The 13,961-nt window shown below is 36.3% G+C and overlaps 3 protein-coding genes across 3 annotated transcripts; 1 reads left to right on the top strand and 2 right to left on the bottom strand.

The window, feature by feature from the left end:
- The first annotated feature begins 126 nt into the window (after positions 1-126).
- LOC131604424 (uncharacterized) lies at positions 127-1,008 on the top strand. The gene has a single exon (XM_058876865.1). The coding sequence runs from the start codon at positions 127-129 to the stop codon at positions 1,006-1,008; it is 882 nt and encodes a 293-aa protein (XP_058732848.1).
- Positions 1,009-5,643: 4,635 nt separating this feature from the next.
- On the bottom strand, positions 5,644-7,160 carry LOC131606434 (pentatricopeptide repeat-containing protein At1g09220, mitochondrial-like). The gene has a single exon (XM_058878664.1). The coding sequence runs from the start codon at positions 6,748-6,750 to the stop codon at positions 6,028-6,030; it is 723 nt and encodes a 240-aa protein (XP_058734647.1). The 5' UTR covers positions 6,751-7,160; the 3' UTR covers positions 5,644-6,027.
- A 4,197-nt stretch (positions 7,161-11,357) lies between these two features.
- LOC131606433 (uncharacterized) lies at positions 11,358-13,739 on the bottom strand. Its single transcript, XM_058878663.1, has 7 exons — positions 13,461-13,739; positions 13,323-13,379; positions 13,083-13,208; positions 12,446-12,515; positions 11,905-11,997; positions 11,653-11,766; positions 11,358-11,553 (listed from the first exon to the last, which is right to left on the bottom strand). Exons 1-7 carry the CDS (start codon positions 13,613-13,615, stop codon positions 11,500-11,502), a joined length of 669 nt encoding a protein of 222 aa, XP_058734646.1. The 5' UTR covers positions 13,616-13,739; the 3' UTR covers positions 11,358-11,499.
- Positions 13,740-13,961: the final 222 nt, after the last annotated feature.

The raw sequence follows: 13,961 nt of genomic DNA, 5'->3' as shown, positions 1-13,961 counted from the left end.
CTTTCACATCGTTCTTTTTCTCTTCCTTCCCTGTTCTTTCTTTTCTTCTTCCAAATATATTCCTTTTCCATGACAGATTCTGACGAAGAATCTTCCTCACCCATCAATTCTCCAAAACGCATCACCATGGCCGATACTTCAAAAACTCGATCTTTTCAACAAGACATGTTAGATCCCTACTATATGCACCCCAGTGACAATCCTGGGTTAGCCATCGTCACTCCACCTCTCAACAACACCAATTTTCACTCATGGTCAAGATCCCTTAAACTTGCTCTCATGTCCAAGAACAAATTAGGGTTCATTGATGGAACCCTAACTCGTCCAGCCATCACCGATCCCAATTTTGTCCTATGGAACCGCTGCAACAACATGGTAATGGCATGGATCACGAATTCCATCGACAAAGAAATCTCGGAAAGTGTTCTCTGGATCGACTCTGCCAAAGAAATCTGGGAAGAACTCCATGAAAGATACCACCAAGGCGACATCTTTCGCATATCTGACCTGCAAGAAGAGATCTACGCTCAGAAACAAGGTGATCTATCTGTTACTCAATACTTCACCACCTTAAAAAAGCTATGGCAAGAATTCGATAATTTTCGTCCTTTGCCTACTTGTCAGTGCGAACCTTCTTGCCATTGTCAACTTTTACCCACCATCAAAACTTACAGGGAGAATGATTATGTCATTCGTTTTCTTAAAGGTCTGAATGATCAGTATGCCCCTGTTAGATCCCAAATCATGCTTCTAAATCCCCTACCTAGTGTTAATAAGGTCTTTTCTATGCTTATTCAACAAGAAAGACAAATCTTTACACCTCTACCTGATGAAAAGATGATAGCCCAAATTCAACAATCTTCTGCAAAAAACCGGCCCACTGATCTCACCACCAAACCTTCTTACAATCCAAAAACCAAAGGTTTGAAAATATGCAGTTACTGCAATAAACCTGGCCACACCATAGAGGTTTGCTTCAAAAAAACATGGCTTTCCACCTTACCTTAAGAAAGCTAACATCTCTATGGCTTCCTCTGATGAACCTGATACTGAAGCAAATAACCTCTGTACCACTGAAGATAACTCAGAAAGTATTGGCTTCACTGCAGAACAACAACGGGCACTCCTTGCCTTATTACAGCAGAGCACCAATACTTCTACACCAAATATTCAACATCTTCAGACAAATCCCACTGCTCAAACAGGTATCTCTATCATTCATAATATTCATACTAATATCGCCTCTGAATGGTTACTTGATACCGGTGCCACGGACCACGTTTGCCACAACAAATCTTTTTTTACAAACTTACACACCATAAATCCTATCCTTGTCAAACTCCCTAATGGAGTCACCATTACAACCACTCATTCTGGCACTATAATCTTTAACAACCATTTCAAACTTCACGATGTTTTATATATCCCTACGTTTTCCACAAATCTTATATCTATTTCTAAACTTTGTACTTCATTACAGTGTCACTGTTTGTTCACTGAATCTCACTGTCTCATACAGGGCACACATACCCTGATGACGATTGGTGCAGCTAAAATTGACAATGGTCTCTACACTCTCACTTCCCCTGCCATCTCTATTAATAAAGCTAACACACATGCTATAAACACTTGTACTTTATGGCATAATAGATTAGGCCATACTTCTTATGAGACACTTGTTCACATCAATAAAATTTTCCCTTTATCCAATTTGCAAAAATCTACTGCTCCTTGTGATACTTGCTTTAATGCTAAACATAAAAGATTACCTTTTCATACTAGTAATACTTCTACTCTTAAATGTTTTGATCTTGTTCATATGGACATATGGGGTCCTATTTCAATTCCATCTATCAATGGCCATAAATATTTCCTCACTATTGTAGATGACCATAGTAGATACTGCTGGATTTTTTTAATGAAATCTAAAACTGAAACATCTCTGCTAATCAAGAACTTTGTTAAATTCATTCAAACTCAATTCAACTTAACTATTAAGAACATTAGATCTGATAATGGAGTTGAATTCATGTTAAAAGAGTTCTACAACTCTCAAGGCATTCAGCACCAAACCTCTTGTGTTTATACACCACAGCAGAATGGTCTTGTTGAAAGAAAACATCAACATTTGCTTGGTGTTACTAGATCCTTACTTTTTCAATCTAATATGCCTAAACTTTTTTGGTCTTATGCTCTTTCATATGCAGTTCACATAATTAACAGGTTACCTTCTAAATTACTGGATAACAGATGTCCTTTCTATTTACTTCATAATTCTATTCCTAACTATACTATTATCAAGACCTTTGGTTGTTTAGTGTATGCTTGCAGCTTACAGGTACACAGAACAAAGCTCGATTCCAGATCTAGAAAATGTATTTTCTTGGGTCTTAAGCAAGGTGTCAAAGGATACATATTATATGACATCAAAACTAGGAATATTTTTATTTCTAGAGATACTACCTTCTATGAACAGATTTTTCCTTACAAAACTCCCACCCCTAAACCTTATCAATCACCTCAACCTGTCCACCACTCTTCTAACGATGACTTCTTTGATTACTTACCACAAACAACCTTTATACCTCCCGGAGACACTCCCAACAACCCACCATCACCACCCCTCCAATCTCCAATTCTCACCACCACCCCTGCTATACCAGAATCCTCTTCTCCCAATCCACCCACATCCCCTCTTCCTTTAAATACTAACAACAGCCCTAGCCAGCCACCCTCCACCACTAGAAAATCAACAAGACATCACAAACCACCATCCTACCTAAGAGACTATCATTGCTCTCTTCTAAAAACCAACATATCCCCCACCCCTTCTATAAAAACCAACCCTTACCCACTGGCTGCTGTTTTGACATACGATAACTTATCCTCTGCACACAAAATCTTTAGCCTCAACATTTCTACTGCCACTGAGCCTACATCATACAAAGATGCCATGACTGATCCTTTATGGCAACAGGCCATCAACACTGAACTCCAATCCCTTCATGATACCAAAACATGGGAGATCACACCCCTTCCACCCAACAAAAAGGCCATAGGTAGCAAATGGGTTTTTAAACTGAAATTTGCCCCGAATGGCACCATAGCACGACACAAGGCCAGACTTGTGGCCAAAGGCTACACCCAAACTGAAGGTTTGGACTACTTAGAAACCTTCAGCCCCGTTATCAAGATGACCACCATTAGGCTCCTTTTATCCATTGCTGCTACCTACAACTGGCACATCCACCAACTGGACATAAATACTGCCTTCCTCCATGGAGATCTTGAGGAAGAAGTATACATGAAACCACCACCAGGCATGAAACTTTCACCAAATCTGGTCTGCAAATTAAAAAAATCTATCTACGGCCTAAAACAAGCAAGCCGACAATGGAACCACAAGCTTACTTCCTCTCTAACTACGCTAGGTTTCATACAATCAAAGTCTGACTATTCTTTATTTACTAAATATACTCCTTCTTGCTTTACTGTTATACTTGTGTATGTCGATGATTTGATAGTTGCAGGCACTGATATCTCAGACATCTCACACATCAAACAAACTCTGGATAAACAGTTCAGCATCAAAGATATGGGAGTCCTTAAATATTTTCTAGGATTCGAGATTGCACATTCCTCTCAAGGGATCACACTGTGCCATAGAAAATACTGCCTTGACTTACTTCAAGCCACAGGCCTCCTTGCTTCAAAACCGGCATCGACACCAATTGAACCTGGACTCAACCTTGATGACCAAACTGAAGCACTCCTACCTGATCCATCCGTCTTTCGCAGCATCATAGGTAAGCTCCTATACATTACACACTCCCGGCCTGATATTATGTTCTCTGTATGCAGATTAAGCCAATATCTTGCCAAGCCAAACTCTACACACCTACAAGCTGCTCATAGGATCGTTCGCTACCTCAAAAATGCACCGGCCATGGGACTATTCTTCAGACGACATTCCAACCTACAGCTCACTGGTTTTTCCGACTCCGACTGGGGAGCTTGCACAACCTCACGAAGATCTACAACGGGATTCTGTTTCTTTCTTGGAGACAATATCATCAGTTGGAAGACAAAGAAACAGACGGTAGTGTCTCGCTCATCATCAGAAGCCGAATACCGAGCATTAGCTAACACTACATGCGAAGCTCAATGGTTACTATTTCTCCTTCATGACCTACGCATTCCTCATCCCAAGCCAGTCACTCTCTACTGTGATAATCAAAGCGCGATTCAAATAGCAAACAATCCCATCTTTCACGAACGAACAAAACATATAGAAATGGACTGCCACCTCGTTAGAGACAAAATTCAAGATCACACTGTACACCTAATGCCAATCAACTCAGAAAACCAAGTCGCAGACGTCTTCACAAAACCTCTCCATCTTGGTCCTTTCTCATCCTGCATTTCCAAACTTGGACTGCTTAACATCCACTCCAGTTTGCGGGGGGGTGTTGGATTACAAAGGCCCACTGGACACTCTCCCTAGGCCCATTTTTCCTTATATGTAACTTCTTTCCACTTTTGTATATGACCAACTGTAACGGCTAGAATGTTTGCCATATATAGCACACCACCTGTAAACATAAACTCAACTTGAATAATAATATTTTCCATCTCTTCATCTTTCCCAATGCTTCCGCGTGCTCATGTTAACAAAAACGAAAGGTAAACTAGTTCAATATACATGCTTTGAATCCCAACAACTTCAAATTATGTTTTTATTTCATTAAAAGTGGCGTCTTCTTGAATATTTTAATTTTAATATAAAATTTATTTGATCGGTTATTTATGAAAACCGAATGGTGAACTAGTTTAGTGTACATGCTTCGAATCCCAACATCTTTAGATTGTGTTTTTATTTCATTTAGGGTGTGTTTGGGTTGGCGGTGGACAGAATTAATTCTAGTAGAATTGAGTTTGGTAGAATTGATTCTAGCAGAATTGAGTTTAACAGAATTGATTTATGTTTGGATACATTTTTGTAAAAGTGAGTTGAATAATAAATTACAGTGTAAAAATCATCCAGAATCAATTCTGGAGGTAGAAGCTACAAATTCTAGCTTCAAGTAGAATCAATTCTGGAGACAGAATCAATTCTACTTTTGTCAAACCAAACATCTTAAAATCACCCAGAATTGATTCTACACCTCTAGAATTGCTTTTGGCCTTTTCAAAAGCCAAACCAAACATGCACTTAAAGTGGCGTCTTCATGAATATTTTATTTTTAATATAAAATTTATTATGTTGATTATTTCTGGAAATCGAGGGCTAACTAGTTCATTATTTCATTTTAGAATAGAATAGGAATGTAATTAATACGATGAATTGTATATTTTATTATATAATACATCTCTCAGTGTGCTATTCAGACACAATTTATTCAAATGTCTCTCATTCTCTCTTATTTCAACTGTGTCTAAGATTGATTTTTGAGCCTAATGAATGACAATTTACTAAGCACAATGTTAATGGTTAAATTGGGAAGATTGTTCTATTTAAAATTTGAAGAACAGGACATATTATTGATAGCACTATATTCATGAATTGAGGTGAATGAATTTACCTTTGCTTTCAATCATAATGATCTAGAGTTAAAGCAAATTACATTTACATATAATCATAGACTAATGCATTTATGTAAAATAGCAAGTTTATTTGCTTACCTTATATGTCAGCTTTCAAAACACTAAGCAAATAGCAATATGTTTAATTTACATCTTGCTACTAATCCTCTCTGAATAAATGGATCATGCACTATCACAGATCTGTAGTGGCAACAAGAAGGCGCGAGCTCCCAGATTCAATGAACTTGGCCATAAATATTACTTCAATTTGATGAGTTGAAGTAGTTCAGAAGTTCTGAAGCCAACAACAATGGCCTACCAAGGTACTTCTCCCATGTTCCATGATGGTGCCCTTATCTGCTTCAAATGTTAACACCGATATTATATATCACATGAAATGAAATTTAGACTAAACTATAGCCCGGAAGTTTAAAGGCATTTCTCTTATCTATCATGAACGCTGCAAGCTCCAAGAAGCGTCCTCCAAATAACATCGTTTGCAACCTCACAAGGAACCTGCATAACAACCTTTTCAGCTTCTTCCAACCTCCCTGCTCTCCCAAGCATATCTATCACACAACCAAAGTGTTTGACATCCGGCACAAGTCCATAATCATTCACCATTTTACCGAAAAACACAAGCCCCTCCTCGACCAACCCACCGTGACTACAAGCATTCAAAACACTAAGGAACGCCACATGATTCGGCTGCACCCCAGCCTTCTCCATTCTTTCAAAAGTCTCCACAGCTTCCCTCACCATCCCAAATATAGCAAAACCAGATATAACAGATTTCCACGACACCAAATTCTTCCTCCAGTCAGGCATCTCCCAGAAGAATCTTCCCGCACTCTCTATACATCCACACTTCGCATACAAATCAATCAACACGTTCGCAATCCTTATATCAACCGCGTTAAACCCTCTCTTCTCTACACACCCATGAACAGACCTACACATCTTGATATCCCCAAGACTAGCAATAGCAAGAAAAACAGCCAAAAGAGTAACGTCATTAGGCTCTATACCATCAACCTCAACCATTTTCCTAAACAAAGCCAAAGCTTTCAACGGCTTATTCACTCTCGTATATCCATCAATAACAAGAGTCCATGACACAACACTCCGAATCAACATCCGATCAAACAAAGACCGAGCGAATTTCATCTGGCCCCATTTAATCAAACCATTAATAAAAACACTCAAAGTAACCGTACTTCTCTGCGGCCTTTCGTCAAACACCTCTGCCGCGGAAACCAAAAGGCCCTAGCTTGCGTTCATTTTGTGTACCAGATTACTTTGTATAACGTTATCCGGTCAATTTCATTTTGTGTATTAGATTATTTAATGGTAAGCTATCTGGAAGTCTTTTATATACTGAAACAAGTAAGAGCATGTTGTTGATTCGACAAAGTGTCATGTTCCATCCATACAAATATTGTTGTCATTGCAATAGTGAGATTCGGAGAATGTCATTCAATTCACGGAAATATTTAAACATAAAGTAAGTTACAAAAAGAGATAAGAGGTCCTAGAACAAAGATACAACATTTGTTTAAATTGATAGAGGATGCATGTTATGTTTACTGGAGTAGAAGAAGAGATGACTCATATGTTGTGACAGATATATTTTAAGCCCATCCAAATTCAATCAATTTATTGAATATTTTTCCTATTGTGTTGGTTATGAACAACACATATAAGACAAACAAATATATACAACCTCAGTTTGAAATAGTTGGCATGACGTCAACCGAGTTGAAATTGCGGTTGCATTTGCCTTTACGGAATCTAAGTAGGCAGCGAACTTTTGTTGAGTGTTGGATAAGCTGAAACAATTATTTGTTAAGGAAGAGTTGTGTCAACAAGTGATTTTGACTCATAGAGATCTTGCTTTGATGAAAGCAATTGAAGTTGTGTTTTCAAATACAATTAATTTGCTTTGTCGATTTCACATCAACAAAAATGTTGGTTTAAAATATAAACAATATGTTGTGAATGCCATATAAAAGGTGATAGACACATTATGAATGAAAGTTGTATGGACTAGTGATGAAGTTGAAGATCATCAAGAGTTACAACAATTTGAGCAAGTATGTATCGAGTGTAGCAAGGGAAATAGTTAGTATTCGGGCTTGCACCCCTATAATTCTTTATCTAACTCGGTACCTTGCTTGACTTGAGGGCAAGTCACTTACTAGCCAGTAAAAGTCTTCATAAAAGAGATCTAGTGGCTAAATTTATGGTTGCCTCGGATAAGTCTTAAATAAAAGATCTGGTTATGTCAAAAAATAAAATAAAAGATGTGGTAGTTTTTTTTCTTCACTGATATCTTCTTTCAAAGTTTTCCGAAAGGTAATTTTAGAACACATTATTGGAGAATTTTGCAAGACTTTCGGTGTTACAATATGTGTACCTGATAACTTTGACTTATGACCTCCAATAACTTTTCTGATGAGAGAATTAGAGAAAAAAACTTTCAATTTTATGTATGTTGACCAAATAACTAAGATTAAAGAGTTTTAATACAACAAAAAGTTTTCGGATCGAATAACTTAAAGATTGAATAATGAAAAGTGAAAATTTAGAACAAATAAATTATTTATACAGAAATATTTTAGTAAAAAATAGTATATTTATAGAGATGTGAAAATAAATGTTGGGGTTGGGGTAAATTTTCCTTTACTTATGTGTGAGCCCATCAAATATGAGTGTCTTCGCACTTATATTTGGTACCTGATAAAGTATTAAACTCAAGGAAATTTCTTTACCCACCTCCTAACCTTCTTGGTCACCTCTGGCGAATTTACAAAAATACCCCTTGTTTCGGAAGTTTATTTCCGAAAACGTACTTTTATTGAAAAAAAAGGTGTTTTTAGAAATGCATCTCCGAAAAGGTGAATATTTTAATGAAAAATATTGATTTCGGAGATGCTTCTCCGAATTAAAGTTGTTTTTCAGAAAATTGGTGTATTCGGAAGTGCATCTCCAAATTCACCCCCCTTGGAGGAATTCGGAAATGCACTTCCGAAATAAGGTCTGGACAGAAGAAAAATAACAAACAAGAACGATTCGCTTTATTTAATCGGATGAAGATTACATCGATCACATTACATAAGATTAAAGTTACATATTGTTAAACACGGGTAGGTGAGGATGAGTCAACATTTTGATAACGTCGGCCCCTGATCTTTGAACTAAACATCACTGAACCAAACCCAACCCTTGTTCACCTACCTTCTCCTTTTCATATTCCCGGTAATTACACTTTCTTTACTTTTACGTTTTTTTTTCTTACATTCCACTCACATTACTCTCATGATCATGAAACCCTCACATTACTCTCATGATCATGAAACCCTAATGGGAAAATACACCTAATTTAGGGTTTGTTTTGATTATTCATCCAATGTTTTTACCAAAAGGTGTAGAAATTGTTGCCCTTTTGTTAACACAGCTATTATCATTTAAACATGTTGTAAAATATCTTATAGGATACTGTATGAGTACAGTTAATGAGTACTATACTTACATCATAGTGGTGTAGATCCTTACCAGCCACTCGCAACTCATTATGATTAGCACAAACTTGAATTTTCCTTCCCAATTGACCGTAACCAGGCCGGTTAGGGAACCTAACCGCCTTCTGAGACGACGGAGCCGACTCTAGAGTAGCCTTCTGTTTAACTTCGGCAGTCAGGCTCTCAATGGAAATTGGAGCCGAACTCGAAGAAGCATCCGGCGCAGCAACATATGGAGTAACAATTGGCGCTGCAATAGATGGAACGAATGGCGCTGCAACAGGTGGACGAAGAACCAGAGCTGCAACATATGTAGGAGTAGGAGTAGGGGTGACCGATGGCGAAGCATATGACGGAGGAGGTGGATGTCCGGAGGAGGTGGATGTCCGGAGGAGGAAGAACCGGCGGTACGTCCACTGCGAGAGCCGCGGCCACCACTACCACGGCCTGATCCTGCAGCATTGACGGATGATTGTTGAGAATGTGCAGGAGATGGTTGACTCCGGCAATTTTCAGGATGGTTTCCTCGACCGCGGCGAAACATTGTGATGAAAGCGGTTACAAGAGAGAGAAAATGTGTGAGTAGAGGAAAAGAGTAAAGATCGAAAATGATTTTGGATGTGATTGGAAGAAAAATGGGTGAGAGAGCAGGCTTTTAAGTAGGAAAGTGTTACCACATTTCTTAGAAGGTAACCGTCTGAGAGTGGTGGGGGAGAAAGAAAAGGCACTTCGAAATTTCAAATCAGGTTTATTACAACTTGTTCTACATTTACTATCATTTAAGAGACTTCCCAATTTACTATCAATGCGATTACAATTTTTGTCCTGTAATGGTGAATAATTAAGAGACTTCCCAATTTACTATCAATGCGATTACAATTTTTGTCCTGTAATGGTGAATAATTAAGAGACGAAAAATGGTTTGATTTTGATGGAAGTTTTGGAGAGGGTTTGGGTTTGTTTTGGGTTTGATTTTGATGGTATATGAACACTTTTTCGAAATATTACCTGATTGTAAAAAATAACTGAATTTTCATGCATTTCGGAAATGCATCTCCGAAAACACCAATTTTTTGGTGTTTTCGAAAATGCATTTCCGAAGTCTAAAAAAATCTAAAAAATAAATTACTTCGGAGATGAATCTCCGAAGCAGGGGTAAGTTGGGAATTTCGCTGGGGTGACCCCATACAAAGGTGGGTAAAGAAAAAACCTAAACTCAATTGTTAATCTTTAAACAAATTTACTAGTATTTTTTTTTTAGCAAGTAAAAAAATAATGTTTAATACCACTAGGATTATTCTAGCACTGGAATTTAATTAAATACACAAAGTATAAGGTTGAAGTCTCTTTAGTGTATTATAGAAGAGAACATTTCAATGCATCATTTAGCCACCTGACAAGATTTCATTTATGCCGCCGCTTTCGTAGATTTACTTTCGGAAATACATTTTTTTTTTGTTAAAATTTGGTTTTTTCCGAAAATACAACTACGGAAACGTTAAAAACATAGTGAACCTTGGGAAAACTCAAATTAATTCAGAATATGAAATCCTCCATAGCTACATAGAGTGTTTCGTAGATGTACCTACGGAATATTATGTTATATTTTCAAATCAACTACGTTTCACTTCTAAACTCCAATTTTTTTGACAAAACCTGTACATCTCTAAATTTTTTTAACAAAAATAGTCCATCAAATTATAATAAATCAAAGTAATTGGAAAACCTCAATTGCAATATGATTTACTATAATTTGATGTTCCATTTTTGTTATAATAATTGAGTTTTAAAGTGAAATGTAATTCGGAACACTCTATTTTCAAAACCTTCTGTAGATGTAGATACGCAAGATTTTATGAAATGAATTAATTTGGCTTTTGCAAACGTTCTCTATATTATTAAAGCTTATGTAGATGCACTTTCGGAAAAAAGCCAAATTTTGACAAAAAAGTACTTCCAAAAGTATATTTAGAGAGACAACTCGTATGGTGCTCAAGAGACTTATGAGGTGGGATAAGCTATATCTTATATAAAAAACAAGATACTGTCTCATTAAAGCTAGAAAGTTAAGTGGACCCACAAATAAATGGATTTGGATCCTCAGCAGTTGGGCAGCATTGAAAGCAGAAGAAAGAAAATTGGAGACGATCCATTCACCAAATAAAAGTAGTGGAATATTTGAGTCAATGAAACCATATGCATTATATTATTCCTTCCTTTAGAGCTAAAATATTGTTATCATGAATTCAACAATTCTAATAATCTGACATTTTATTACATTGATTGTGTAAGCTTTGTAGTTTAATAAAAAAATATTGCAGTTTACAAAACATTAGCAACAATATTTCAATTGGTTATAATTGATTAAATGCACATGAATCTTGCATAGGTTTTCTCATATAGTATCTTGAGATGCCCATCCTTTCTTCTCCAACTCTTGTCTCAGTACCTGTCAACAAACCATATCATTTTTCATCACATAATTATGCAATTTAGAACTTCTTTTTCCATGCCAAATAAAACATGTCAACATATTCTTTTTCCATACCTTGATTCTTTTTCTATTAACATCAAAATCAAAGTTTCCCAATCTTGATGCAGATCGATACTCCACAATCGAACGTTTGCCCGGTGGAAACCAAAACTCAACGTCGTCTACAAACTGTTTACATGGCAGTGAAAGGGAAGGTTGGGTTAGAGCTTGTTCTTGAAATCATATAAATGTATTAAATGATTATTATGATTTTATTTCATGATGAGTTTCATTTTTCTTAAATGTGAGTTTCGCAGACATACATACCCCTAAGATTGAGCTTTGATACTCCACTCGAACATAGTCTTCTTTCCTTTCGACTATTCTTGGTGTAAATTTGTCCGGTCTTGTTGATTCTATCTGTAAAGTTATCCACAATGGCGCAGTGCAGATAATGTTATACCAATCCAGTTATAATAAATGTTGAGTGAATCCCAAAATTGATTCCTAAAACTAAGAAATCGACAAACATCTAACTAAAGTTGTAAAGAGTTTAATTTTCACGCACCGTCTCTGTAAGAAGTCTAAAACTGTCGATATATCTTAATCAATCATGTGTGTGACTTTAAAAGTATTTAGAGTGTCTGATATTTCTAATGATCCGACGATTATGATTGATTAACCGTGCAACAAAATCTTATTATCCCCTAAAATTGAATACTTAAAGTCAAATTTGGTTCCTGAAAATAGCTGCATAAAGCAATAGAAACAAACACTCTAGCTGAGACGGACACCTTCTGAATTAGACTGTTTGTTTCTATAACTATATACAAGTATCGTAGTTGTGTCGGTGTCATATATTTTTTACCACTTCTATTAGTTCCTCCATTGCCTCCTCTCTGCTCACAGGACTTTTCCTGCTTTCAGGGTTATAGTTCCTGTACAAAGATTATAAAATTTAAACAAAGTAACACCATTATAGTTTAATAGAGTTTAACTTTTGGTAGGACCAATATTAAAGTCAACATTCAACACTAAACAACCCAATTCAACATTGGTTTGTTCAAAACATGATATATTATTTGAAGTAAAGTATTGCAATGTGTGAATCACACAAAGACCATATTAATTATTATAGTAGTATCTCCTAAATCTAGTTTAGCAGCCACTAAGCAAAACTAAAGACAAAATCCAAGTGATCAATCCAAGTGATATATTATTTTTTAAACTTAATATCTAGTCTTAAGACCGACTAATCCAAGTGATCAATCCCACCGTCCCCTAGCAGAGTCTATTTATAGCCAGAGCAAAACGTTGTATAGATTGGTCTAACACAAAGATTGTTAGCACCTAGTGAGATTCGAATCTGAAACCTTGAGAGAAATACACTCTCAGGACGCAAGCCTTTAACACCGAGTTCAACATTCAACCAAAAATTGTAGCTATATGATATAATCTAAAAAACTAGGGTTAAAATTAACATGAGAAAATGAAGGAAAGTTTACCAAGGAGGAGCATAATGGATGAGATCACTGATATTCTCAGAGGTTGACACACAATTCTTAGTTGCTGGACATAGAGCCAATGCTGATGAACTTTTCTGAACTCCAAGATATTCAGGCTTTTTCCCACTACATCAAAACAACTTACATAAGTGCTTATTTAAAACTCAAAGTGTATAGTGACTTTTTCATAAAAGCTATCTTATCAATTTTCCTATAATCTCAAAGTAAAAAATTAGATACCTTAAATTGAAGATGGCACCAATGGTTGCCAATTCGCTGCTTCTCAAAATGAGTTGTCTGGAAAATGATAAAAATTAGAAGTGTGAGAGATTTGGGTGAAGAGAAAATGATTATGAAGAAGTGAAAGAGAAAGAGTACCTTCGGTTGATTTGATGGGTAGGGTTGTTGTTGTCTTCCTCTTGGAGCTTCATGTGAAGAATACGAGGAAGAGAAAAAGGTTTCTTACTATTGATTGGTGTTTTGGGGTGGAACTTGAGGTTGCAGAATGTGGTTGAAGAAGAAGATGATGCCATTGTAAATCAGTGTGTTTTGTTATGAGAATGAAAATGATAAATTTGACCGCAAAATTCCAAATATTTGTAAGAAATTAAGAATGAATGAAACCAAACATGGTAAACTCGTGGGACGGTGGCTGAGGATGTCTTTGTGTTTCACATTCATTTTTATTTTATTTTTTTATTTTTATTAAAATTAATGTTTTGTCTATAACCGGCCAAAAAAAAAAGTGTTAAAAATAATAATTGTGTTATAGTAAGAGAAAATTGGTGGTCAGAATGATATATTTCTCTAATTTAGAAGTATGTTTGGCACCTCGAAAAATAATTGAAGGCTCCGAAAAAGTCAATGTATTGTTATGTT

Source organism: Vicia villosa, linkage group LG5 (assembly GCF_029867415.1).
Source record: "Vicia villosa cultivar HV-30 ecotype Madison, WI linkage group LG5, Vvil1.0, whole genome shotgun sequence".
NCBI classification, from domain to species: domain Eukaryota; kingdom Viridiplantae; phylum Streptophyta; class Magnoliopsida; order Fabales; family Fabaceae; genus Vicia; species Vicia villosa.
The sequence above is the reverse complement of the archived record's forward strand: the minus strand, read 5'-3'. Positions and strand labels throughout refer to the sequence as shown.

Bases quoted from the DNA above. Each gene is read 5' to 3' on its own strand.
- LOC131604424 (XM_058876865.1), top strand. From the start codon at position 127: ATGGCCGATACTTCAAAAACTCGATCTTTTCAACAAGACATGTTAGAT.
- LOC131606434 (XM_058878664.1), bottom strand. From the start codon at position 6,750: ATGAAATTCGCTCGGTCTTTGTTTGATCGGATGTTGATTCGGAGTGTT.
- LOC131606433 (XM_058878663.1), bottom strand. From the start codon at position 13,615: ATGGCATCATCTTCTTCTTCAACCACATTCTGCAACCTCAAGTTCCAC. The intron at 13,209-13,322 runs GTATCTAATTTT...GTTTTGATGTAG, and splicing joins GGTGCCATCTTCAATTTAAG to TGGGAAAAAGCCTGAATATC. The intron at 12,516-13,082 runs GTAAACTTTCCT...ATCTTTGTACAG, and splicing joins ATCCATTATGCTCCTCCTTG to GAACTATAACCCTGAAAGCA.